Below are 27087 nucleotides of genomic sequence, written 5' to 3' on the forward strand. Positions count from 1 at the left end.
GAGTATGCACGATAATTTGTTAATTTATTGAGAATCACGTCCATATATGGTATGTATACTATCCTTAAACTAGCTTCGGAGTGTCTCGGGCCTGATTCTTAGTGTCTACACGGACTCGAATACGCATTCGGGAAATAATCGCGCAGTGAGCACTACCGATACCGGTACCTGTGGGTACCTTGTAACTTGTAAGTGCGTTACAGTGCTTGCAGGGCGCCCATAACTCGATGCCGTCTTATCTGCAGGTACATTGAGGAGATCACATTGAAAAGCATTCCAGTCTGATCAAGAATGCGTTTTAATGCATATCCCCAGGCCGAATTTACCATTGGGCCAGATGGGCCCGGGCCCAGAAATTTGGGGGCCCCCAAAAGTGCCCTGTGCATCTTCCTTAGCTTTTTAGCCCGAAAAACACCGTGTTTTGAGCCTAAATAGGGTAAAATTGCACAATTTTGTGCGCTTCTCGCGCACTGGCCCGTTGTAGCATATTTCACCTTTATTTTGGACCAAAATAGTCTGCAATTGATTTTTTTTCGCGCCCAAATGTACTAGTAAAATCTATGCTTGTTTCCCTCCTAAATTGTAATGCTCCCGCCGCCACTGTCGATCTTATACCTAAACCAAAACTTAGGCTAATTGAGCGCATGCATATGCCTTCCTAATGGCGAGTTTGGGGGCCTCCAAATTTTGGCCTGGCCCAGGGCCCCAAAAAAGGTAATTCCGGTCCTGCCGCCATTCATGTGGATTCATCCATCAGTTTATTGCCTTGTACCTAAATATGTGTCTAATTAAGTGGTGTTTATGAGACCAGTGACGTAGCTCCTGGTGAGGCCGGGAGGGGGAACGCCCCTGACGAAAATTGGTCATTTGGGCTGGCACCCGCCCTCCATCCGATTGTCAAGATGTCCCTTGTAACCTTTGATACATTTTTTAAATTGGGCATAGATCGTTAAAATCACGCACTGTTGTATTAAAAATAATGGGTTGAATTTATACAAACATTGTACATTATTCGTTGTCTATCCCCCATTTAGTGTGACACTTTCTCTGTTTTGACATTATCAACATCTTTCATGAATGCTGTGTAAAGTGGGAAAATAAAACATTCTACCTCGTCAGACTGAGCTAGCTAAACGTACTAAATGTTTCGTTTATTCCTTACTACACTATTGTAAATAACATTACCAAACACTTGTTTTTAATTAAAAGGAAATTGTCCAATGATACAAGTTGGTTCATATATATATATATTTATATATATACCGATATTTTGACGGATGTCCTTACGTTCTATATGGAATCTTTTGCTATACAGGGTAATTATGCGAATAACTAAAAATATATATATATATTTGTATATGTCATTTTTGTGAGTGTTTTGAAGAAAAAAAATTGTACAGAACGTATATTTGTTTTGTATATGTGGACTTTTACATCAGATTCATGCTGTATATTGGATGTTATCCTGAATTTGAACCATTAATGTTCTATATTTGTAAATTCTATATAAGCAAACAATATCATGTTTTCCAAAATGTAAATTGTACAGCTCATTTTTGTATATAAATTGCTATGTACTTGTATAGTTGCTCGATTTAATTGTTGTTTCATAACCGTAGAAAAGAACATTTTATATTGAGTTTCCTATCATACCTATGGTATCATTAAATTGATCCCTGGTGTGTTTATTTCTTGTGGTTCACAATTCGTAAAACTTGTTGTTTCAGTATATACGAGTCGTACCTATTAATACTTTAAGGTTGTTTCGTACTCTGATCTCACGTCTCTTAATTTTAGTACAATGCACATTGAGCTTTGGGTCAATTAATTAATAACATTACTGCGCAAAATTAACCAATTTGGGTATTTTCCCAACATTAGGTACCAAATAGCTGGTTACTGTATTGCCCAATACTGGCTGTTTGGCTCAACGTTGAAATTGAATACAATAAGTTTACTCAGTATTTTTGCAGTGTAATGAAGGTGATCGTACTTTTGTTGTCGTCAGATAATCGCGCGAAGTGGTCGGGAATCGAACTCTCTTAGAGCAAGATTGATTTTCAATCTTTAACTCTGTGGTAAGCGCACAATCGAAAAAATAGATTGAATATTCAATTTTTTCCGATTGTGCTCTCACCACAGACTTAAAGATTGAAAATCAATCCCGGGAAGTCAACCTTTTCATATAAGAGACATTCGCTTGCCTATATTTTTATGAGTATCTTCTGTAAAACTGTACTTAAAATTCTATGTTACACTTGAGACGAATATAACTTAGTAATATTCGTCTCAGGTATAATTTTTATATTTTCTGTGAAAGTTTGCTTGTTAGAGATTCAACAATAGTCTGTTTTTCGTATACGTGGACGCGGCCCTTATGTAAACACGTCATTATGTTTTCGTAATCAAAATGTAGTAACTTTCGCAGCACCAAGCATAACTGGGCAATTACGAAAAACCAATCTTGTCAAATGCAGAACTCATGGTTGATAACCAAGACCCAGCTCAGCAAACACACATTGTACATGTATACAGAAAAAGTATAATTGGCGGGTTATAAAGGGTCTAAATGTTTTAATAGCATTTTTGAAAACTTGCTGCAAAAAATAATATTATTTCAGTGTTCATGGTGTTGGCAAAACATTTTTGACAAAATGTGTTTTCTGGGCAGACAACCACTTCCAAATCCGGCTTCCGATATGGGCTATTCCAATTACAATCCATACACCCCTATGGAAGACATGACCTTAATATCCCACACAATGGGTGCATATTTCAAATAGAAGCAACCATTAGGTAACCTCATTTGATATTCACCCTCCCTCATTGGACTCTTATAAGGTCATGTCTTCCATAGAGAGTATATGAATCAACTGGAAGAGCCCAAACTTGGTATCCATGAATGACCAGAACCTATTGTTCAAAAACTCATAACACTAGTACTGTTTGTATCACACAGTAGAACAATTTTTGCTTCTGTAAATTTTATTTTCTGTAAAAGGTGGAAGCAGAATTTAATAGGTAGACCTACCGATCATTTTGACACTGGGTGTCATGCATGGTTGTATTGTATCTATATTCAAGTATCTTGGGGAAAATCTGAACTATATCAAATGCCTTAGAGAAAGCGCTAAAATTTGTAATTTGATTATCTTTTGATACTCGTGTTATGTCACAATCTTCTATTCTTCCAATGCTACTGGAAATTTTCATAAAAAAATCTCTTTTCTGTCAAGTTTTGATCAACATTTTCTATTTATTGAAATTATATTTAAAAAAAAGTATTACGAAAAAGATTAGTTTATGTGCCTTATTCTCCTCAGAAATCCGTATGCAGAATGGATTTAAGTTGTAATAGACTTGTACTTATTAGCCGGTTTGTCGCACAAAAAATTGAAGGAAAAAAACACGAATTTCACAGATATCTGTCATTCAACGTTCTTAGGAACCATATAAAGCTCAGGAACCTGTTTTGTTCTCTGAAAGTCATTTAGAACCTTTTTAATTCTCCCAAGTTTCTTACGTTTTAGAACCTTTAGAGTGAATAGGGAGGTTCCCGAAGAACATTCAAATTCAAAAGGGTTCATGACAATCTAAGAATTTAGAAGAACCAATAAAGGTTCAGAGTGCCGTAAGATCCTTTTTAATTTTTCTAAGAACCACCAAGGGTTCTTTTGGAACTTTCTTTTCTAAGAATGTGTAGTATGTCGTAAGAAGTAAGAACGCAGCGAGAGGAAAAAAACGCCGCAAGTGATACTGATTTCAACATTCAACACGATGTAAATCTTTTTTTTTTCTTTATCATTTTGTCCACATATATACTTTCCTCAGCTCATCGCACTATATTTCTTAGCGAAATTTTGTTTTTAAAAGCATAGCTACTGGTATAAGCAGGTTGGGTGCAATCGCATAAATAATACCGTAGAATTCCGTCTACAAGTATATATTCCTCTAAAAGGCAGACACCCTCCACGAAAAAACATTTGTGAACAACTATATTACTGATACAGGCGGCTGTATATACATATATTATTGTAAGACTAATCTTTTTTGACTGCCTTCTGTCCCATTCGCAACAAAATAACCCTCATTTAGAGGCAAATATGCTTGTAGACTGAATAAACTTTTGTTCAGAGGATCAAGGAAACGAATGTTGCATGTGTATCCCTATATAGTGTTCATGTAGAACTTTTGGGTTAGAACAATTTTAAGTCCGAGGTAGTTTTATGCATCGTGTATATACTATACTGCACACAAAAAGTATCAGTACACTAAAATCAATATCTTAAATAAACCTAAGTTACCAAATAAAATAATCATGTATCAATAGATGGATAATTTTGATCTGCGTGTTGCACCTCATTCGGCACGATGCGACTTTATTCTGCGGGCAATTCCCGTCGGCTTTTGTAAAGGACTCATTGACAGATCAGGTCTATGTAAATCTGTGTCACTTTTGAAATGCTCTCTTTTTTTATTCAAATTGGTATAAATTCTATGGACTACTTTTGGTAGTTTAGGTTTTGTGTCTTGAAGATATTGCTTTTGATGTAAGTGCACGGGTACTTTTTGCACGGATACAATATCGTCAGCCTGCTACGCTTTTTGCCGAAGTCTTTTTTGTTGTTGTAATTTTATAACAAAGTACAAAAAATGGTTCAAGCATGTATTAATCATATTTATTCACCAATCTTTTCAGGAGAACAAATGATAATGATACAAATGAAAGGGAATAATCAAAAAAAAATTGGGTGATTACGTAACTGATGCATGCTTGAACCACATTTTGTTCTTTGTTCTCAAAATTACAAAAAAATGATAAATGCAATTAGCGTAGCAGGCTGACGATATATTAGTGTCGTTTACAAGCCGGTACGCCGTATGTATTTACGTGTGGTTGGTTTATTGTTAGACAACTCAGTTTGCATTATATTATACAGTTTGCATTATATTATAGCTTATTATTATACATATACAACTGTCTTTGTGCAATTTGCCACATAAATACAAACTGCGCACAAGTATCGTCAAACACATAAACTAAAGTGATGTTTTGTATGTTTGTATATTACTTAAGATGGATATCGTAAAATGTGTATAAGCAAAAGTAATGCTCTGCAATCCCTTTAGAGACATATTTATGTTCACTAGGAACACATTAATGAAATACATCGATATTTTTGTAAGGTTTGAACGACATGAAATGTATCAGCTTGTATGTAAAGCAAGTATGACACGATATTAAAATTTAATATAAAGAAATTAAAAAAACAAATTGTTTTTTCATTTTCTTATGTTGATATTAAAAATAACCGGCGCGCGGCGTGGCGTGGTTACTGTGCGAAAAAATGCATATCCCAGACACCCCCTATACCCCCACACACATAACATTTTAAGATAAACATTTTGAAATTGAGTTGTTCATATGTTTTATATCGATGAGCAAAATTATTTAATTACATGGCAATTTGTGTGCATTAGAAGCCATTATATACCTATAAGTAATTGAAATTATGCAAACAATTTTTGGTAACACGTGATGATGTACCGTATTCTTGCAATGTAATTATACACCACCTATGAACCTGCTATTTCCACCTCAATTGTTAAAATTCTTAGTAGAAGTATAAGAATTGGCACAGACAGCCTATAACATCTACATCCATCATGTCAAATCATTTTGGTTAGACCTTTTGTGACCCATCCTTCTTAGCTGTAGGTCGTACACGTACAAACATAGCATTTCTGGGATCCGTGGGACCAGACGCATAATTTGACATATTTGAAAGTGTTATTGGAAGCTATTGGATTAATTGTTGCCCCTGATACGATCCTACGAGGTCTTTGTGAGGGTCACGATCTCAAAATACTGCTTGGCAGACAACAGATTCGAGTTCAGCATACCCAAATACACTGGCCTCAAAAAGAAACTTATAATTTTTCACAAGGTCATATCTTACAAATGTCTTAAAATCCTCTCCATAAAAATGAACAAAAATTGCACACAGGATTACTTCAATACTCTACTCTAAACACATGTCAGTAACCAAGCAGTTGTCCAACTGACACAACAGCAAAATGCACTGACATTGATATGACCTTGTGAAAAATTATAAGTTTCTTTTTGAGGCCAGTTTAATATTAACAACAATAAGCTGGTTGCCAACTTTTACCATATTTACGCAAACTTGCCGATTGAAACGCACTTTTTCCAAAATAGAACCAGTCTAATACTATTACAGTATTAGTCTTTTGTAATCTCAGTCCAACACACTTAATCATGGATTGATCGCAATTGTTCAGTCGTCCCATTTTAACCGCCACAATCATTTATGACCCGCTAAAAGCTAAAACAATGACACGGAATTAAGATAATTATAGCTACAAGGTAAGAACCAAACTTGGCAAAAAGCCCACGGACCACTGAAAGCTACTGAAGATAACACGTGCCGCATTATGGTATAATAGCTTTGAGTCAGGTGTGCCATCTACTGCAATATTAATATGAGCCATATATACCTATATAGCACATGCCACTTAGCTATGAGACAGATGTGCTGTCTATTGAAGATCGCACACCACATAACTATGAAACATAATACTATCTACTGAAGATAGCACACACCACATAGCTATGAGACAGGTATCTTATCTACTGAAAATAGCACATATACCACATAATAGCTATGAGACAGATATGCTGTCTACTGAAGATCCCACACCACATAACTATGAAACATAATACTATCTACTGAAGATAGCACACACCACATAGCTATGAGACGGGTATCTTATCTACTGAAAATAGCACATTTACCACATAATAGCTATGAGACAGATGTGCTGTCTACTGAAGATCCCACACCACATAGCTATGAAACATAATACTATCTACTGAAGATAGCACACACCACATAGCTATGAGACAGGTATCTTATCTACTGAAAATAGCACATATACCACATAATAGCTATGAGACAGATATGCTGTCTACTGAAGATCCCACACCACATAGCTATGAAACATATACCGTACTATCTACTGAAGATAGCACACACCACATAGCTACGAGACGGGTATGTTATCTACTGAAGATAGCACATATACCACATAATAGCTATGAGACAGATATGCTGTCTACTGAAGATCCCACACCACATAGCTTTGAAACATATACTATCTACTGCAGATAGCACACACCACATAGCTATGAGACAGGTATGTTATCTACTGAAGATAGCACATATACCACATAATAGCTATGAGACAGATGTGCTGTCTACTGAAGATCCCACACCACATAGCTATGAAACATATACTATCTACTGAAGATAGCACACACCACATAGCTATGAGACAGGTATGTTATCTACTGAAAATAGCACATATACCACATAATAGCTATGAGACAGATGTGCTGTCTACTGAAGATCCCACACCACATAGCTATGAAACATATACTATCTACTGAAGATAGCACACACCACATAGCTACGAGACGGGTATGTTATCTACTGAAAATAGCACATATACCACATAATAGCTATGAGACAGATATGCTGTTTACTGAAGATCCCACACCACATAGCTATGAAACATACTGTCTACTGAAGATAGCACACACCACATAGCTATGAGACAGGTATGTTATCTACTGAAAATAGCACATATACCACATAATAGCTATGAGACAGATATGCTGTTTACTGAAGATCCCCCACCACATAGCTATGAAACATACTATCTACTGAAGATAGCACACACCACATAGCTATGAGACAGGTATCTTATCTACTGAAAATAGCACATATACCACATAATAGCTATGAGACAGATATGCTGTCTACTGAAGATCCCACACCACATAGCTATGAAACATATACCGTACTATCTACTGAAGATAGCACACACCACATAGCTACGAGACGGGTATGTTATCTACTGAAGATAGCACATATACCACATAATAGCTATGAGACAGATATGCTGTCTACTGAAGATCCCACACCACATAGCTTTGAAACATATACTATCTACTGCAGATAGCACACACCACATAGCTATGAGACAGGTATGTTATCTACTGAAGATAGCACATATACCACATAATAGCTATGAGACAGATGTGCTGTCTACTGAAGATCCCACACCACATAGCTATGAAACATATACTATCTACTGAAGATAGCACACACCACATAGCTATGAGACAGGTATGTTATCTACTGAAAATAGCACATATACCACATAATAGCTATGAGACAGATGTGCTGTCTACTGAAGATCCCACACCACATAGCTATGAAACATATACTATCTACTGAAGATAGCACACACCACATAGCTACGAGACGGGTATGTTATCTACTGAAAATAGCACATATACCACATAATAGCTATGAGACAGATATGCTGTTTACTGAAGATCCCACACCACATAGCTATGAAACATACTGTCTACTGAAGATAGCACACACCACATAGCTATGAGACAGGTATGTTATCTACTGAAAATAGCACATATACCACATAATAGCTATGAGACAGATATGCTGTTTACTGAAGATCCCCCACCACATAGCTATGAAACATACTATCTACTGAAGATAGCACACACCACATAGCTATGAGACAGGTATCTTATCTACTGAAAATAGCACATATACCACATAATAGCTATGAGACAGATATGCTGTTTACTGAAGATCCCCCACCACATAGCTATGAAACATACTATCTACTGAAGATAGCACACACCACATAGCTATGAGACAGGTATGTTATCTACTGAAGATAGCACATATACCACATAATAGCTATGAGACAGATGTGCTGTCTACTGAAGATCCCCCACCACATAGCTATGAAACATACTATCTACTGAAGATAGCACACACCACATAGCTATGAGACAGGTATCTTATCTACTGAAAATAGCACATATACCACATAATAGCTATGAGACAGATATGCTGTTTACTGAAGATCCCCCACCACATAGCTATGAAACATACTATCTACTGAAGATAGCACACACCACATAGCTATGAGACAGGTATGTTATCTACTGAAGATAGCACACACCACATAGCTATGAGACATGTATGTTATCTACTGAAGAGCTGTTGAAATGCTAATTACACAAAAATCACATAGGCCTATAGTAACTTGACTAGAGTAAAAATAAAACAATAAAATGGCCACCCCCGCCCCCAAAGTCGAAAAAGGTGGTAGAGAAGGCTGTGTGCGACACAAAATTGGCCGATTTAGTCCATTGAGCTATATTTCAAACGCAATTACGCAGGGCAGTGGATTCGGGCAGATGGGCTCGCGCCCAGGGCTCCCAAGATTGTCTTATAATATGTTCCGAGCCCAAAAACACCATGTTTTGGACCAAAATATGGTAACAATGCCTTAACAAAGTAAAATTCACCTTTATTTTGGGCTAAAATTGTCAGACTATAATCCAGTTTGTTATTTTCCCTCTTAGATCGCAAAATCTAAACTTATTTCCTTTTTGATGGGGGGTGTGCGTCGCACCAGGACTACCCCATTTTTGTTTGGTCCCATACAGGCTTGTCCCCCCCCGAAAAGATCCCAGCTGCGCCACTGTGTCCGAGGCTCCCCCCCCCCCCGAAGTCCCGCCACTGACTAAACTACACAAGCTTACACATATGTAAGTTGTAACACGTTACAATACTTGAAACATAACATAGAGAAGGGTGTATATAGGGCTACACGATGTTCATGTTCAAAAAAGTTGATAAGACTTACTTACAAATGTAGGCCTAACGTCAAAGGGTAGTACTAGCTCCCGGGGTAGGGCTGTCACGGTTATTCAGACCGAGCTAGCTATTCAGATATGTGGTAAAACTACATTATTAGCACAAAGTTTGTACCTGGGTACCTGTTCCTAGCACATTTTTAACTATAGGCCTATGAGCCGGGAGCCTCTTCTGCTGACATGACATAGACCTATGCTACATGATGCTATTAGTGCATTTCATTCATGCTACGAGTCTGAATGTCATTAAAAAAAAAAGAAAGCTGCCTACTTTCCCGGCCAACTTTCTGAACTTAAATAACTGCAGTGCCCACCCGATAAATACATCCCTAAATAGTATGAGTCGGCGAGTATGACGTCATGTAATGACTATTCATAAGATAAAAGTAAAAGTAATACAACAAAACAAAGGCGTGACTCGTGCTAGTTCAGTTCGCCAGATAGGTCAAGGGTATTGTGCAGGGTACCGTATTGTGGACCGATGTGCTTCGTGCATCTGAGCTCATCTGGATCCGGGATCTGGATGTAAACATAATATATAGCCTATGGTATAGGGTAATCGCTGATTTCCAACCGCCGGAGCGACTTATGAATAATTAATTAAATGACGTATATACAAGCGTTCTAGGTATTCTGTGCACCAGTACCACACACCATGTACAGTGTGCACAAACTACCACATGGGCAATTGGTATTAGGCCCTAATTGTATTGTTTATTTGATTGTTTAATGGTTTGTTATTACTTATTAATTATTTTAATTATTCTAATTAGTTGTTTATATTTGGTTTGTTTATTATTTGTTTGTTATTTTGTTTACTTGTTTATTTTTTATAACTATCAACGTTTCTTTATTTATTTGTTTATAAATTTGTTTATTTATTTGTTTGTTTGTTAATTAGTTTGTTTATAAGTTTGTTTATAAGTTTGTTAATTTGTTTATTTATTTGTTTATTTATTTGTTTATTTTTGTTAATCATATTGTTTATTTATTTCTTTATAAGTTTGTTAATTTATTGGTTTGTTTATGTTTTGTTAATGACTTTGTTTATTTGTTTGCATTTTGTTTGTTTGTTTTAAAAGTTTATTTGTTTATTTATTTGTTTATAAGTTTATTTGTTTGTTAATAAGTTTGTTGTTAATTTGTTTTTGTTAATTATATTGTTTATTTGTTTGTTTATAAGTTTGTTTATTTCTTTGTTATTTTATATATTTTTTGTTTATTTGTTTATTTTTGTTTATGTTTACTTGTTTGTTTATTTTTTAAGTTTGTTGACTTGTTTGTTTAAACGTTTCTTTATTCATTTGTTTATAAGTTTGTTTATTTATTTATTTGTTTGTTGATTAGTTTGTTTATAAGTTTGTTAATTTGCTTATTTATTTGTTTATTTTTTGTTAATCATATTGTTTATTAATTTTGTTTGTTTATAAGTTTGTTAATCTATTTGTTTGTTTGCTTATTTATCTTTTGTTAATGACTTTGTTTATTTGTCTGTATTTTGTTTGTTTGTTTATTTGTTTGTTTATAAGTTTGTTGTTAATTTGATTGTTTATTTGTTTACCTTTTTGTTAATTATAATGTTTATTTATTTGTTTGTTAATTACTTTACTCACTCAATCACTCACTCACTCTTTTTAAGTGTGTTTATTTGTTTATTATTTTATGTTAGTTATTATGTTTATCTTTTATAAGTTTGTTAATTCTTTATTTATTTGTTTATTTTATGTTAATCATATTGTTTGTTTGTTTGTTTGAAAGTTTGTTAATTAATTTGTTTGTTTGCTTGTTTGTTTATCTTTAGTTAATGGCTTTGTTTATTTGTCTGTATTTTGTTTGTTTGTTTGTTTATAATTTTTGTTTACTTGTGTTTTTTTGATAAGTTTGTTTACTAGTTTGTTTATAAGTTTGTTTGCTTGCTTTGTTTGTTAATTAGTTTGTTTATGAGTTTGTTAATTTGTTTATTTATTTGTTTATTTTTTGTTAATGATAATGTTTACTTGTTTGTTTATAAGTGTGTTAATTTGCTTGTTTGCTCTTTTGTTTGTTTTGTTAATGACTTTGTTTATTTGTTTGTATTTTGTTTGTTTGTTTATAAGTTTGTTTGTTTATTCATTTGTTTATAAGTTTGTTTATTTGTTATTCTTTGTTAATATTTTTTGATTAATTGCTTATGTGTTTATTTATTTGTTTATTTTTTTGTTAATATATTGTTTATTTGTTAATTTGTTTATTTATTTATTTGTTTATTTATTTATTTGTTTATAGTTACTTCGGAGTGCATGGTGTAAATCGTTTTTGTTTTTATTTAATAAATTAATTGATAGCTGCTGCTTGCTTGCTTATTTATTTATTTATTTATTTAATTATTAGTGATTATACATTTGCTTGTTTATTTATTTGATCTATTTCAATAATTAATCAATCAATCAATCAATCAATCAATCATCACTTCAGCAATCGCTCACACACTCATTAACTCACCAAATCAAAAACTTAATTAATAATCAATTAATCAAGGAGGCTTTATAACACCATAACTCAAGCAATCAATCAACGCAATCAATAAATCACTAAGATCAATCATCAGCAAATCAATAAATCGATTGATCCACTTGATTTGCTTGATTTGTTGATTGCTTGATGATTTAATTTATTGATTGATTGTTTAATTGCTTGATTGTGTAAATGAGCGAGAGTGGTGAGTTAATTAGTGAGTGATGAGTGACTGATCGAGTGCCTTGTGAAGTATATTGTCGAGTGCATCAAGTGTGAACTTGTGGTGAGTAAGTTTGTGAGTCATAAGGAATGAGCTAGTAAGTGAGCAAGAGAGTATTAAGAGGGGGTAGGAAGAGGTAAGTGAGTGAGTAAAGGGGTGAAGGGGTGAGTGTGTGAGGGGTTAGTTAGTTAGAATGGATGAGTGAGTGAGTGAGTGAGTGAGTGAGCGGGGGAGGAGTGAGTGAACGAATGAGAGAAGGAGGGTGTAAGTGAATGAGTAAGTGATGGGAAGGGGTGAGCGAGCGAGTGAGTGAGTGAGTCCCGGAGTGAGTGAGTCCCGGAGTGAGTGAGTCCCGGAGTGAGTGGTGAGTGAGTGAGATATTGGGTGATTGATTGAGTGATTGATTGATTGAGTGATTGATTGATTGATTGAGTGAGATGAGGAGTGAGTGGTGAGTGAGTGATGAGTTAGTGAGTGAGTGAGTGAGTGAGTGAGTGAGTGAGTGATGGTGGAGTGATTGATTGATTGATTGAGTGGTGAGTGAATGAGTATGTGAGTGAATGAGTGAATGATTATTTGATTATCAAAGTTTGTTGATTGATATGTTGATTGAAGATTGATTGTGGATCAATCGATTTATTGATTTCTTGTTGATTGATTTAGTGAGTTAATTTGTGATTGGGTGAGTTAATGAGTGTGTGAGCGATTGCTGAAGTGATGATTGATTGATTGATTATTGATATATTGATGGATAGGTTGGTCGCGTTTGATCGCGTTAGCGTTTGATTACTCGCCTGCTTGGTTGTTTATTGCTTGCTTGCTTAATTATTTAATTATTTATTTATTGAGATGCGAGCGATGAACAAATAAATAATAGATCAAATAAATAAACAAATAAATGTATAATCACCAATAAATAGATATATAAATAAATAAATAAATAAATAAATAAATAAATAAGGAAGCAAGCAGCAGTTATCAATTAATTTATTAAATAAAAACGATTTACACCACTCCGAAGTAACTATTTATAAACAAATAAATAAATAAACAAATTAACAAATAAACAATATATTAACCAAAAAATAAACAAATTAACAAACAAACTTTTAAATAAACACATAAGCAATTAATCAACAAAATATTAACAAAGAATAACAAATACACAAACTTATAAAAAATAAACAGATAAGCAAAATACAAAATAATTAACATAAAATAACAAACAAATAACAAACTTATAAACAAACAAATAAACAATTTATTTAGCAAAAAGATAAACAAATAAACAAACAGATTAACAACAAACTTATAAACAAACAAACAATATGATTAACAAAAATAAACAAATAAATAAACAAATTAACAAAGTTATAAAAATTAAACAAATAAACAAAATAATTAACATAATATAACAAACAAATAAACAAACTTATAAACAAACAAATCAACAATATAATTAACAAAATAAATAAACAAATACATAAACAAATTCACAATAAACTTGTAAACAACAAATAAATAAACTTATTAACAAATAAATAAACAAACAAACTTATAAACAAACAAACAAGATACAAACAAATAAACAAAGTCATTAACAAAACATAAACACACAAGCAATTAACACACTTATAAACAAACAATAAACATTATCATTAACAAAAAATAAACAAATAAATAAACAAATTAACAAACTCATAAACAAACTAATTAACAAACAAAGCAAACAAATAAACAAACTTATAAACAAATTAATAAAATCGTGTTTAAACAAACAAGTAAACAAAAAATAACAAACTTATAAACAAACAAAATACAGGCAAATAAACAAAGCCATTAACTAAAGATAAGCAAACAAACAAATAGATTAACAAACTTTCAAACAAACAATATGATTAACAAAAAATAAACAAATAAATAAACAATTAACAAACTTATAAAAGATAAATATAATAATTAACATAAAATAATAAACAAATAAAGAAACTTATAAAAAGTGAGTGATTGAGTGAGTAAAATAATTAACAAACAAATAAATAAACAATATAATTAACAAAAAGGTAAAAAAATAAACAAATTAACAACAAACGTATAAACAAACAAATAAACAAACTTATAAACAAACAAACAAAATACAGTCATTATTAAACAAAAGATAAATAAGCAAACAAACAATATGATTAACAAAAAATAAACAAATAAATAAACAAATTAACAAACTTATAAACAAACTAATTAACAAACAAATAAAGAAAGAAACGTTTAAACAAACAAGTCAACAAACTTAAAAATAAACAAACAAGTAAACATAAACAAAAATAAACAAATAAACAAAATAATATAAAATAACAAACAAATAAGCAAAGTTATAAACAAACAAATAAACAATATAATTAACAACAAAACAAATTAACAACAAACTTATTAACAAACAAATAAACTTATAAACAAATAAACTTTTAAACAAACAAAATGCAAACAAATAAACAAAGTCATTAACAAAACAAACAAACCAGTAAATTAACAAACATATAAACAAATAAATAAACAATATGATTAACAAAAAATAAACAAATTAAACTTATAAACAAACTAATTAACAAACAAACAAATAAATCAACAAACTTATAAACAAATAAATAAAGAAACGTTGAAACAAACAAGTCAACAAAGTTATAAAAAATAAACAAACAAGTAAACAAAACAATTAACAAAATAAAAACAAACAAATAAATAAAAATCAAACAAATAAACAAACCAAATATAAACAAATAATTAAAATAATTAATAAGTAATAACAAACCATTAAACAATCAAATAAACAATAACAAATAAATAAACCAATTGCCCATGTGGTAGTTCGTGCATACTGCACAGAATACATGAGAATACCTAGAACGCTTGTATATACGTCATTTAATTAATTATTCATAGGTCGCTCCGGCGGTTGGAAATCAGCGATTACCATGGTATAGACGAAGATAGATTTTCACCGCTATGGGATGCAGCCGAAGTAAGTATTCCTTGTCTTGATTTGAATAACACGTTGCTGATTTTGTGCACGACAAATATTGGTAGGCTACTATTAAAATTATCGGATTTTTTAGTATGCCGAATAGCGTGTATAATATATACATATATTATATAGCTGTGTGACATACACGTACGTAGCCTACGTACGTATCTCTGTTACTAGTAGTAGTACTGACCGTATAAAGTGTTAAAACGCTACCCGTGAACGCTAATTCCACACGTGGCTATATCTATACTGCTGATATGCATGTAGGGGACTATCAAGGCAGGTGACTTTTTCGCTAATTTATTAGCCTGCTCTTTTCTTCCAGGGCTTTATATTAGCTTATATTATTGTGTTCCCGGATTGTGTTTCTCTATTCAGTCATGACTGTTCTTAAAACCGTTTCAGACCTTTGCCACCGTGAAAAACGATTTTATGTTCATAACCCGGGTTCATCATAATCATATAATATGGCGAATGAAATGGACAAGATAGAAGAATTAGAGGAAGATGACGATCGGGATGAAAACCAGGGACAGCGTAAGCAAGTTATGTAAGTACTAGTAATAGTATGTTATCATCATATTATGAATTACGGATTATTGGAATTATTAGGGATGTTGACGCTACATACCTGTTGATGGTGTCCGCTGAATTGTGCAAGTTGTACCATTATCTATTTATCTAAGTAGTATTGATAATCTTAATGTATACTGCGCCAAAGAAAAAAATCCTAATTTTAAAACTAAACAATATTTGGGTAAATTTGTTTGTTTTATGACAAAAGGAAGTTAACAATTAGTTTGAGAGTGGTGAATGGCTTATTTATGCGCGCCATTAATTTAAAACAAAAAGAACAAAAGAAAACTGAAACAAAAGAAATGACAATAAGTTGTGAAAAGTACAGAGAAGTAAAAACTGAAATGTTTTATTTTGCCACAAAGTTACGTTGTAGGCCATATATTAATTTTGTTTCTATATAGCTATTCCACAATGTAGCTATAAGCACCCTATATGTGTTTTGTCAGATGAGATGGGGATAAAGTGGTCCACTTTTAAAAGTCGTAATATGGCACATTAACCATGTTAATCTTTCTCAATAATACCTGAGACCATAATACCTAAAGTATAATGGTCTCAGGTAATACTTTCACGATCTTTATCTTTATATTAATTCAGATTTTCCTTACATGAAAAGGATGGAAATGAAGATGAAAGTCATCCTCAATCTCAGATGTTATCAAGAACAAGAAGACGTTGGCGTTATTGGGTGCTACTTGGTTCCTTCTCAATACTGATGGTAGAAATGGCATCACTTTTAACAGTTGGTGTGTATTTAGTACCATTAAGAGAAGAGTTTGATACCAGTGCTGGATTAACAGGGTGGCTAGCAAGCTCTGCAGTGGCACTGATGGGGTTTTCAAGTAAGTTAATTCAAGAATTTAAGGGTTCGGTATAACAAAGGCTCATCTCCAATAGCTCCTCTGGGTACATGTAATTTTGTGTATAAACATGATAAAAGCAATCGTACTTATGAATAACATTACTCACGAGAGCTAATAGAGATGAGCCTTTGTTACACTGAGCCCTAGGTTAAAGAGAGACAATCTATGTTACTATACTGTTTCTCAATGATTTCAGCTTGATGTTTGCAATGAGTAAAACAGAAATTGTGCCTGCCATCAGTGCCATGGTAATCAATGCGAAAAAATCTACGGGGAGATGTGTATTTTGATTTTAAAATGACAAAAGGAAAGAATGATCCTTCTTGAAGATCCTCACTTGCCGGAGATGGTGCTTCAAGTAACGCCGCTCCTGAGTTTTCGCATCTGAAATGTCCTGCCTCTCCAGATCATACAATCTCAGACTGTTAATTGCTTCTTTCAAGAGTATAGTCTGAAGACACATTATTTTTTCTTGTAATAACTTATTTGTTTTGTTACAATGTTCGTTTTTGTTGCTCTCTTTGTTTATACAACGCTGTGTTAATTTTGTAACAATGGTTTTTTACAAGTATTTGTGACACTTAAAAAAAACTAATTGCAATTAGCAACCAAATTTATACTTCTATGCTACTCAAATTTGGTTCACTCACCGGAGCGCTTTCGCCGGGTCAACTGGCGTCTTCAGCGGATGTTATTGCATCAGAAGATTTGTTGAACATTGCTAGTGATGTTGTTGAGACACCTCCAATGACAGATGAAGACGCCGGTTGACCCGGTGAAATCGCTGCGGCGAGTGTACCAAATATGAGTAGCGTAGAAGTATTTGCTTTCTATTTACGTTTACCGCTACGTATGAATATACATCATAATATTAATAACAATTACATTGCATTTAGTACTCGACCCCATTGTGTAATAATCCACTACCAAAGTTGTTATTACCGTATTCAAATTAATGTTGTATGCATTTCTGTTTCAATATTTTACCAGGTCTAGTTAGTGGTATGGTTGTTAAGAAGTTCGGATGTCGAAGGACGGCAATAATAGGTGGCCTTATCATTACAATAGGTCTAATTGCCAGTGCCTTTGCTTCCTCTATAGTCCACCTGTTCCTTACATTAAGTTTGATTACAGGTAAGTATACGTTAACATATGAACACCTGAATACAAAACCCACCCAAGTCCATACTTTGGCCAAATTGAGTTTTAAGCATGGTACTATCATAATTATTATGTATAAAAGAACAACACAGACCCACCCTCTACGTGCGTCTATTGAGCATGTGAAATCAAAAAACCAAGCAAGTCCATGGACTTGGGTGGTTTTTGCACACATATTATAGTGCCCTCGCAAACAGTGCAGGATGGTTGACGTTAAATTGAGGTTATAGCACCAGTGATGACGAAATACGAGGTAAAAAAAACGCAGACATGAAGCTGAATGGGCACAGAACAAGAAAAAACGACTGAGAGCAAAGGGTAAAGAATACACTTACTATGTGATTCAAAAAACCACCCAAGTCCGGCACACAAAATGACCCCTCACGAAGTCCCCGAAATGCTAATCGTCATACTTAATACAGTTTAACCCGCTCATTTGCATCTTAAACTTGCCCTATTTACCAGGTAAATCTAACTGAAGAAATGAAAATGATACACAGTGTTTTTTTAGTTTTCTCACAATCACTTTCCATGGACTTGAGTGGGTTTTGTAGTCATGTATTCATATCTTTATGTTAGATTGATAGATTGCATGTACGTGCAAGTAGTAAAGTGACGTGAAGTTATAATTCCGAATGTTACCAACTGAAAAAGATTCATTTTCTTAATCATTATTATTTTCACTGCAGGAGTAGGAGCAGGACTTACGCACATCCCTGCAGCAGTGATTATAGAAGAATATTTCACAACATCGTATACATTTGCGAATGGAATAGCGCATGTTGGGCCCGGTGTTGGTCTTGTGGTATATCCACCACTTATTGAGAAACTTATACACACGTTTGGTTGGAGAGGGGCTTTTTAATTGAAGGAGCAATAGCATTTCATATAGTGGCGGCAGCGTGTTTATTTCGACCTTTGGGACACAATAGAAATTGTCAAAACTTGACATCCCATTCTCAGTCGCCGATTAATATAATCTCAGAGAGCAACTATCAAAATAGATTGTCTGATGGCTCTCCCAAATGCAGTATTGATGCAGGATTAGCTGTTATTGAAGATTCTGAAGAGAATAAAGAGCTCGGTGTTGAAACATGGAAGACGAGAACTCGCAGAGCATCGGCACAGATTGCAGCCCATGCTGCTACTTATGTTCCTACCATTCCAATTGTATTTGTTTCTGTGTTGATGTTTTTATTAAGTGCTGGGTGGCTGGCAGTTCTAACTCATGGTGTTGCAACAGCCATCGAAACTGGAGCATCTGACAGCGAAGCGAGTTTGATAATATCAGTTATGGGTGCCAGCAGCATCTTCAGTAGAATAACACATGGATGGTGCATAGACCACGGTTATATTTCTGCTCTCGGAACCGAACTGTTAATGCTTGTTATAGCAACAGTGATTACGTACATTTGTCTTCTCGTTGATGGCTTCGCTATGTTGATGGTATTTGCTACATGCCTTGGATTCGCTAGTGGTGTGTTTTTCACTCTCATGCCGGTTATAATAAGACGTATAGATACAAAAGCAAGATTTCCACACAATTTTGGGTTGGTGTTTGCCATTGGTGCTGTTGGGGATCTGTGCGGAGGCTACTTTGCAGGTAGGGGCTCATTTGTTCAAGCTGTGATATGCAATTTCAGGAAATGAAAGTGTGATGGAGAACTTTAGTTGCAACATGTTTTTTTTATTGTTTCATATAATTATATCATATGAAAGAGAATGCATTAAAAGAGTATTTTCTGATTCAAGTATCCTCGTTTTATAATATGTTTGAGTAGATATCAAAAAAAAAAATGTTTTCCCAAAATTTCAGTTGATTCCGATTTTGCATTTGCGAAATGCATGATTATGTAGCCAGAGGATTCCGAAAAATATCATTTTTTTTGTGGTAAAGTGGGGGATGAGGATATGGATCACGTAATATATTTTCAATAATTAAAGCTCGTTATATTTTCATTTTATATCCAGGTCTAATCCGAGATGTTACTGGAAGCTACTACAGTGCTTTTTATTTCTCAGGAGGAGCATTTGCATTGGCAAGCATTATAACGTTAATCCTCTATGCATATCAGAAGCGTGGTCGCAATACCCTCCTTCGACGAAAAAGTTTTTCAGTCTTTGGTGCCATGGACCTATGGGCGACAGATGCACCATTACCGTAATGACACATATGGGTCAGTTTTTCTTTTTTCCCAGACATCGGGTCATAAGTCATGTTATTATGCTGCCGATATCATCATATCTCACATTTTTATTAAATTATGTACAATAGTACTATATTATGTACAAAATAATATATATATATATATATATATTATTATTATATTACACAAATTCAAAGTATAGACCTCTGTGATTTATTTCCAGGATCTGTGGTGAAAGGCAACCGGTACTAATAGTTTCACGGCATACCATCACTTACGATCATTGGGTATACCGATCATCAGACGGGTGATGATCGGTATAGACGAATCCAACGAGCCAAGTCATGGTCAGGATTTGATCGGCCATTATTGGGTCCCCGCATGCACCAAACAGGTGTTGTGAGTGCCCATTTGGGTGGATTAAAGCCGCCTAAAATTCGATGTTAGATTCTTTTGTGTTGTCTACGTGTAACACGGGTGATAGAATGCAGTTTAAAATACCCTCCAAGGCCGCATCATTTCACATTTTAGGTGAGATAGAGCCGACGGGGACCCAGCTAATGCCTGCCATTGAGGTGTTGGAATGCGTGAAATTGGATTCGTATATACCCAATGATGATCTGATCCGTCTGATGATCGGTATACCCAATGATCGTAAGTAAGGGTATGCCGTGAAACTATTAGTAACGGTTGCCTTTCACAGAGGTATATACTTTGAATTTGTTTCTACGCTCACCTGTAATGGGTTTGAGCACTTTTAATTCCAAAGTTAGTCACCTGAGAAATAATACTTGTTATATTATATTTTTATGTACAAATACTTCGTTGACATGCACTCCGTGTTGTAATTTCGTTACACATGTACTCTAAACATTAACTCGTTTTCATGTAGGATATACTGGTGCTTTTTATTAACAAGCCAAAGAAATTGTATTAAACTTCCTTATTTCTTTACAATATTACAATGATATTTATGACGAGCTTAATTTGTATTTTGATAGTTGCTGAATATATCACAATAGCTGTATGTATGAATATAACATCATTGTCGAATCAGATGCATTGTCTAATACAAAACAATTACTATCATCACCCTGCTATGATAATTGCCTGAGTTATTTTTTGTAATTTTGAGAACAAAGTACTAAATATGGTTCACGCATGCAACAGTATAGTAATAACAAGAATGAGACAAATTAAAGGGAATAATTAGCGTGATAACGTAAATACTGATGCATGCTTGGACCATATTTTGTATTTTATTCTCAAAATTACAAAAAATAACTTAGGCAATTATCGTAGCGGGCTGACGATAAATAATTATAGTGTTCCGTGGCTACCAGAGATGCCAGAGCCATTGACCAATCCTGGTATCCCCCGTTACTCACCTATGAGGTTTGGGTTAATAAGTGATATGAGTTAATGGGTGTTTTGTGGTTGTAATGCGCAGAGAGCGCCAAAATGAGTTCAAATTCTAACTAATCTGGATCTCCAGCAACAGTAGCGTTTTGCGCATAAAAACCTATATATTAGTCCGCATCCACCTCTGAACCAATCTAGTCTGCCACAACATGTGATTCTGGTTATAAGCTGCAAACACATATAAGCCCTATAGGTATAAATTTGTTAAAACGTCTAATTGGTTTCCCCACTCTTTGGGTATAGACCAAGTAGGTATGTACATGTGGCAAAGACTACACCTCATTAACTAAACCTCAGTACTATGAGATGTGATGCAGCAGTAGTTTACGAGGTTTACAGCTGTATGTATATTACCCAGTATAGTTTTTTTTAAAGTCGTCACGTGTCACGTGTGTATTTATAAATACGTATTTATGAAAAGTCGAAGGTAGCTAATATGCTGCTATTAAAGCAATACCCGTGCATGGATATTGGTAGATATTAGTTATCGCAAAAATGTTAATTGAGAACGAGTATTGTGATATTATTTCCGTATGGAAAAGATGAGACAAGTGGGCTTTTTCTTGGAGATAAATTTGTTTAATTAGACATGAACATTCTATATAGTCTTTTGAATGCTGAAGCAACGTTTTCGTTTAGAATATAAAAAAGTGCGGAAAGAATGAGAATAACGTTATATTAAGCAATGCAATTGTATTGGTAAATCTATGTAAATTAGGTATTTAATATAATATCTCGACAATTAAGATACACATAATTTTATTGGAAATAATATAAAGATATGACATTTATACAATTGTACAATAAATTTTTACAGATATGATTTGTAAGTTATTGGACAATGTACCGTTACTCAAATAAATTGTTAGAGGTGAACTATACACTGGTACTGGTACTCAAGGTCAGTGGTAGACCTTGACAAATCCCTTTACATTTCACACACACATCACACTCGTGTTCCAATCTTTGTTTTTGCACAAGTATGTATAGTCATCCATGTTTTTGCTTTTCTCTCCGTCAAAAAAACAGGCAAGAAGAAACACACAGCAAGTATATATATACCACCGACGAGGTAGAAACTTAGGCTATAGTTCCCTGACAACTGTTGAATTGCACCTAGAAAAATGATAAGATATGAAATATTACACAGTACAATTTTTATGTCAACTTCATGATTAGTACATTTGCTAAATATGCCTCTTGTCAACAGATTTTTTGTTTGTTTTTATGGTTACGCTATGTCGACGACACTGTTGTGAACACCCGTCCCCCGTAATCAGAAATTAAATAAAGGGTAACATCATAGGTTTAGGCACGTATTTTCATCCACACTTTCCAAAGCGGAGCGTGTAGTCATGGCGATGTTATAGAGGGCTTTAATTTATGGGGAATAACTCAAAGTAAACGAGCTCAGAAATACCGATGGAAACCCTAATTTGGAACTTATGAATGAAATATTACAAGTCTTGCGAGACATCAATTTCACAACAATTACGATGATACATCCTTTAACTACCAGAGCTAGGTGCGACTCCCAAGATTCGCCCAGTATTTTTGTGTGAAAAGAGGTCGACTGGTGATATTTTCCTGATATATAATTAATGCCATAACAGCAAGGTTGTGATGATGAAAGCAGAAACGTGCGTACCATACACTGGTATGTAACCACAACGCAAATTAATTGCCGATTATAATTATATAGCACATGTACGTACCTACAAGGTATCCACCAACCATTATCCCTAATCCATCCATAAGCAATTCCAGCCCTACTGCTGTAGCTAGCTGACAAGTACCAACACTTCGTCGTATAATAGTATAGATCAGGGGGAAGTAAATCCCTGACATTACCCCGATACCTGCAGCAGAGACTACATATCCTGGATAATTGTTTGCAAGAGGGTTAACAAAGGTTATTGCAGCTGCAGCAATGAGTGTCATTATATACAATGTCGACGGCAACATGATCTTGGCATCGATGGGAATGCCATGAAAAATTCGTCCAAGTAAACTTCCAACACCCAACAGAGATAATGCTAAAGCTCCTTTTGTCTCCGAGCATCCACTCAACACGATTTGGTTATACATATGAGTTATTGCAGCACCATAAGCCGCGTTGACAAAGAAAGTGACGAGGTAAACTAACACCATTATGGGGGAAGTGGTGAACAGTTGGATGTGAGTGAGATACCATTTCGTTTCGGCATTTCGAAGAGTTATTTCGTTTGTTACATTTTCGCTCTCTAGTACTTCAGACAGTTTACTGGCACTTTTCATATTGCCCTCATCTGTGTTAGGACTTACTTGACGATATTGTTGATCAGTTTTGTACTTCTCGACCATGTCAGTGTTTCTGGCTATCTTTTGTTGAACCCTATGCCGAGGTGAAAGCGCTCCCATTACAACTACGTTAAGAATGAGAGCACCGTGAATCAGCATGGCCCCACGCCATCCATAAACAACAATAAGTTTTTCTATGAGAGGAGAAAGTAGAACGATGCCAAAGCCGAGGCCCGAATATACAATTCCAATAGCTGTGCTGTAGTAAGTGGTAAAATAAGTTGCAACGCTGATTTGAGTCGATACTAAAACTAGCGATGCACCAAATCCTATAAATCAAACAAAAATGTGTAATATTAGCACTCGTTATCAACAGACAGTGCGACTTCGGGCCGGGACATCGGGGTTGTAATGGTTTATATGCCACCATTTTAAGCTAAATTAATCTGTTTTCCGAATCTCCCAAAATAATAGACACTATGCAATAAACAAACCAGAACGGTATAACAATAATGGCAGCTATGGCCATGTTGGAGGACGTACAGTTCTCAAAAGCTCTCAAAGGACAGGAAAGCCTCCTGGAGGACAGAACTTTTGTATTTAGACTAAATGACAATGCCGGAGTCTGCGTGACGTTGTATTGCATACTAGTATATTGATTAAGGGAAGTTGGTTTATTGTTTCCTGATCACCGTCGCCACGTCTTTTTAATCACATAATTTTTTACACATTGAGTTGTGCGTATTTGCCATGCACAATCAGATCCTGCTTTGCAGGATCCATGTCGTCGCTGAATCAAAAGACCCTTGGGTGCAACAAGATCGAATGGTATAGGATTGGGGTGCTGTTGCTGGTTCATACGTAATGTTCAAATGTTGTTTTTCATATCCTAGGATTTCCTAGTATGGTTCGATGTTTTGACACCGGTGTTAGTACAATGCATGAATGTTTCATCACATTCTGCATTGAACTAATGTATCAATATGCATCACATGTACCGGTGGTACACGTCGAACCTGTACTAAATTGAAAGTTTGGACACAGATAATAACGTGACATAAATTGTCTTCGATTTATATTCAAGAGTTTCATTCCATTTCAAGTAGCCAACTCGTACGGTCTCATAATTTTGCACTAAGTGTCGTATATGCGAGTACACTGCAAATTAGCCGTAAAGTCGCCCGGTCAATTTTGTATATTTGAAAAATATATATCATAAGCTTTAAAATATATCATTTGACTTCCAACAATATCCAGACGGGTTACGGTTTGTTGCTCTCTGCTCCTTCAACAAAATGGTACCTTTTTCGGTAAATAAAATATCAAACAGTCATAATTGGCGGTCATTTCAAATCATCCCCAAGTCAACGAGGTTCAGGAATGTCCTCTCATTGTTTATTGTTAACACACCTAGACAAAATACAATGCTTTGTAACCCCCCACTTCAACAGGATTTAGCCAAAGCAAACAAAGACTAGAGCTATTTAAGGATTCTATAGAAATAGGTAGAAGCAATGTCCTCTTCAGCAAAAGGATTATTGATTGGTTAAACGGTATAAATGAGATTGCACCAAATTGAGGTACCTATGAATTGAATACGACCTTCACGCACATTTTACACTCAGAATACAATATGTCGATTTTACGGCTCTTTCGTAGTGTACGGCCACATAATAGTCCAACGTTTTCAAGTTACGTCGTGAGCGACGTCACTTTTTCCACTGAGTTCTCGGCTGTCATTTTCGTTCAAGGATCTCCGGGAAGGATCTGCAAAGGGAAAGCGTCCGGAAGTCGTCGGACTATTTAGCCATTGATCGTCCAAAAATAGCTTTCAAAATAATGGTAATACCGGCAGTGGCGGGCGCAGGATTTTTTTACTAGGGGAGGACAATCCTGTTCCCCCGAATGATCCAATTTTTTAAGATGGTTTGAAAAAATGAAAACCTCCCAGGGTCCGGAAGCTCATGGATTATAGGTTTTTATTAAACGCCAGTTCCCCCGAATGTTCATTTCCCCCGATCGATACCTAGTAGGTCTAATTTTTTTTTTTGGGGGGGTCCTTTGCGCACGCCACTGAATACAGGTATACCAAATTACCTGGAAAGTATCGGTCAACCTTTATGGTATTGAAATTATTGTTTATCGTTTCCATAATTCCATTTGAATGGATATGATCAGTGATGATTGGACTTGTGTTAAAAGTGCACCGATGTGAACATGGTACTTGTTCATTGTCCATTGCCCTTGACGAGGTGCAGACGTCTATATTCATTAGACGAGTCAATCTGGCGTTTGAGCCAGACAAAATTGGAACGTCAATGTTTTTATGGATGGCGGATACCTTCAAATTACGCGTAAGAAAATACGCCTAACCTTACACGTCTAAGATTCAATCTTAAGAAATGTAGGTGCCGAAACGCGCTAAATCGATACTTACCAGGTAGTAATCCCAATGTAAAATACAATACGGTAGTCGTTCTGGCCAGATACGTAAGTATGAGCCCTGATGCCTGGATTAAACCACCAGTCATGACGACCCATCGAGGCTCAGCTTTGTTGATAATCACACTAGCAACAGGCCCTTAAATGATAGAGAAAGACAAATAAAAGTAAGCAGAGCTTAATTGGTGCCTGGATGGTGGGTCCCAATTTGCAATGTAGGACGTTCAGAACACATTGAGCCGAACTACCTCACTTGCACTAATAATACGTATATCACCTCAAAAATAAGCGCAACACAAAAACGTTATTTAATGTTTCTACATGAATGAGCTTTATTAAAGCATCAAAAATCAAAAAACGGAATTGAAATCGGTCAATGCATTGTGATGTAGTGTCAATTTTAAGATGCTCGTAAATGGAATTAAAACCTGCCACAAATGGCTATAATGACAAAATTGGCACATTTCGAGATTTTGAAGGTTTATTTGGACGCTTGCTTGAAAAAGCAGCGTTAATTTAAGTACACAGGTTAAATGCCTATCTTTCCTAACTTCGTTAAAGAAAACAAAATTAAAAAAATCTATCATTGAATAATTATAATAAATTAACCAAGTATACTATTTTAGCAAATTCAGCCAATCTGCAGACAAATTAAAGGTGAAAAAATTACT

At 34.7% G+C, this 27087-nt stretch overlaps 2 protein-coding genes across 2 annotated transcripts in view; one reads left to right on the forward strand and one right to left on the reverse strand.

The window, feature by feature from the left end:
* Positions 1 to 20363, forward strand: part of LOC140159468 (uncharacterized) — a 37481-nt gene extending 17118 nt beyond the window's left edge. Inside the window, exons 6-10 of the mRNA XM_072182954.1 lie at positions 16718 to 16943; positions 17955 to 18098; positions 18815 to 18930; positions 18978 to 19728; positions 20097 to 20363. Coding sequence (XP_072039055.1) covers positions 16718 to 16943; positions 17955 to 18098; positions 18815 to 18930; positions 18978 to 19728; positions 20097 to 20290 — 1431 coding nt within the window. The 3' untranslated portion in view covers positions 20291 to 20363. The remainder of the gene's footprint in view (positions 1 to 16717; positions 16944 to 17954; positions 18099 to 18814; positions 18931 to 18977; positions 19729 to 20096) is intronic.
* A 2203-nt stretch (positions 20364 to 22566) lies between these two features.
* LOC140158855 (monocarboxylate transporter 14-like) lies at positions 22567 to 26557 on the reverse strand. The gene is made up of 3 exons (XM_072182108.1): positions 26412 to 26557; positions 23410 to 24303; positions 22567 to 22810 (listed from the first exon to the last, which is right to left on the reverse strand). Exons 1-3 carry the CDS (start codon positions 26503 to 26505, stop codon positions 22641 to 22643), a joined length of 1158 nt encoding a protein of 385 aa, XP_072038209.1. The 5' UTR covers positions 26506 to 26557; the 3' UTR covers positions 22567 to 22640.
* Positions 26558 to 27087: the final 530 nt, after the last annotated feature.

Source organism: Amphiura filiformis, chromosome 8, assembly GCF_039555335.1.
Source record: "Amphiura filiformis chromosome 8, Afil_fr2py, whole genome shotgun sequence".
In the NCBI taxonomy this organism is placed as follows: Eukaryota; Metazoa; Echinodermata; class Ophiuroidea; order Amphilepidida; family Amphiuridae; genus Amphiura; species Amphiura filiformis.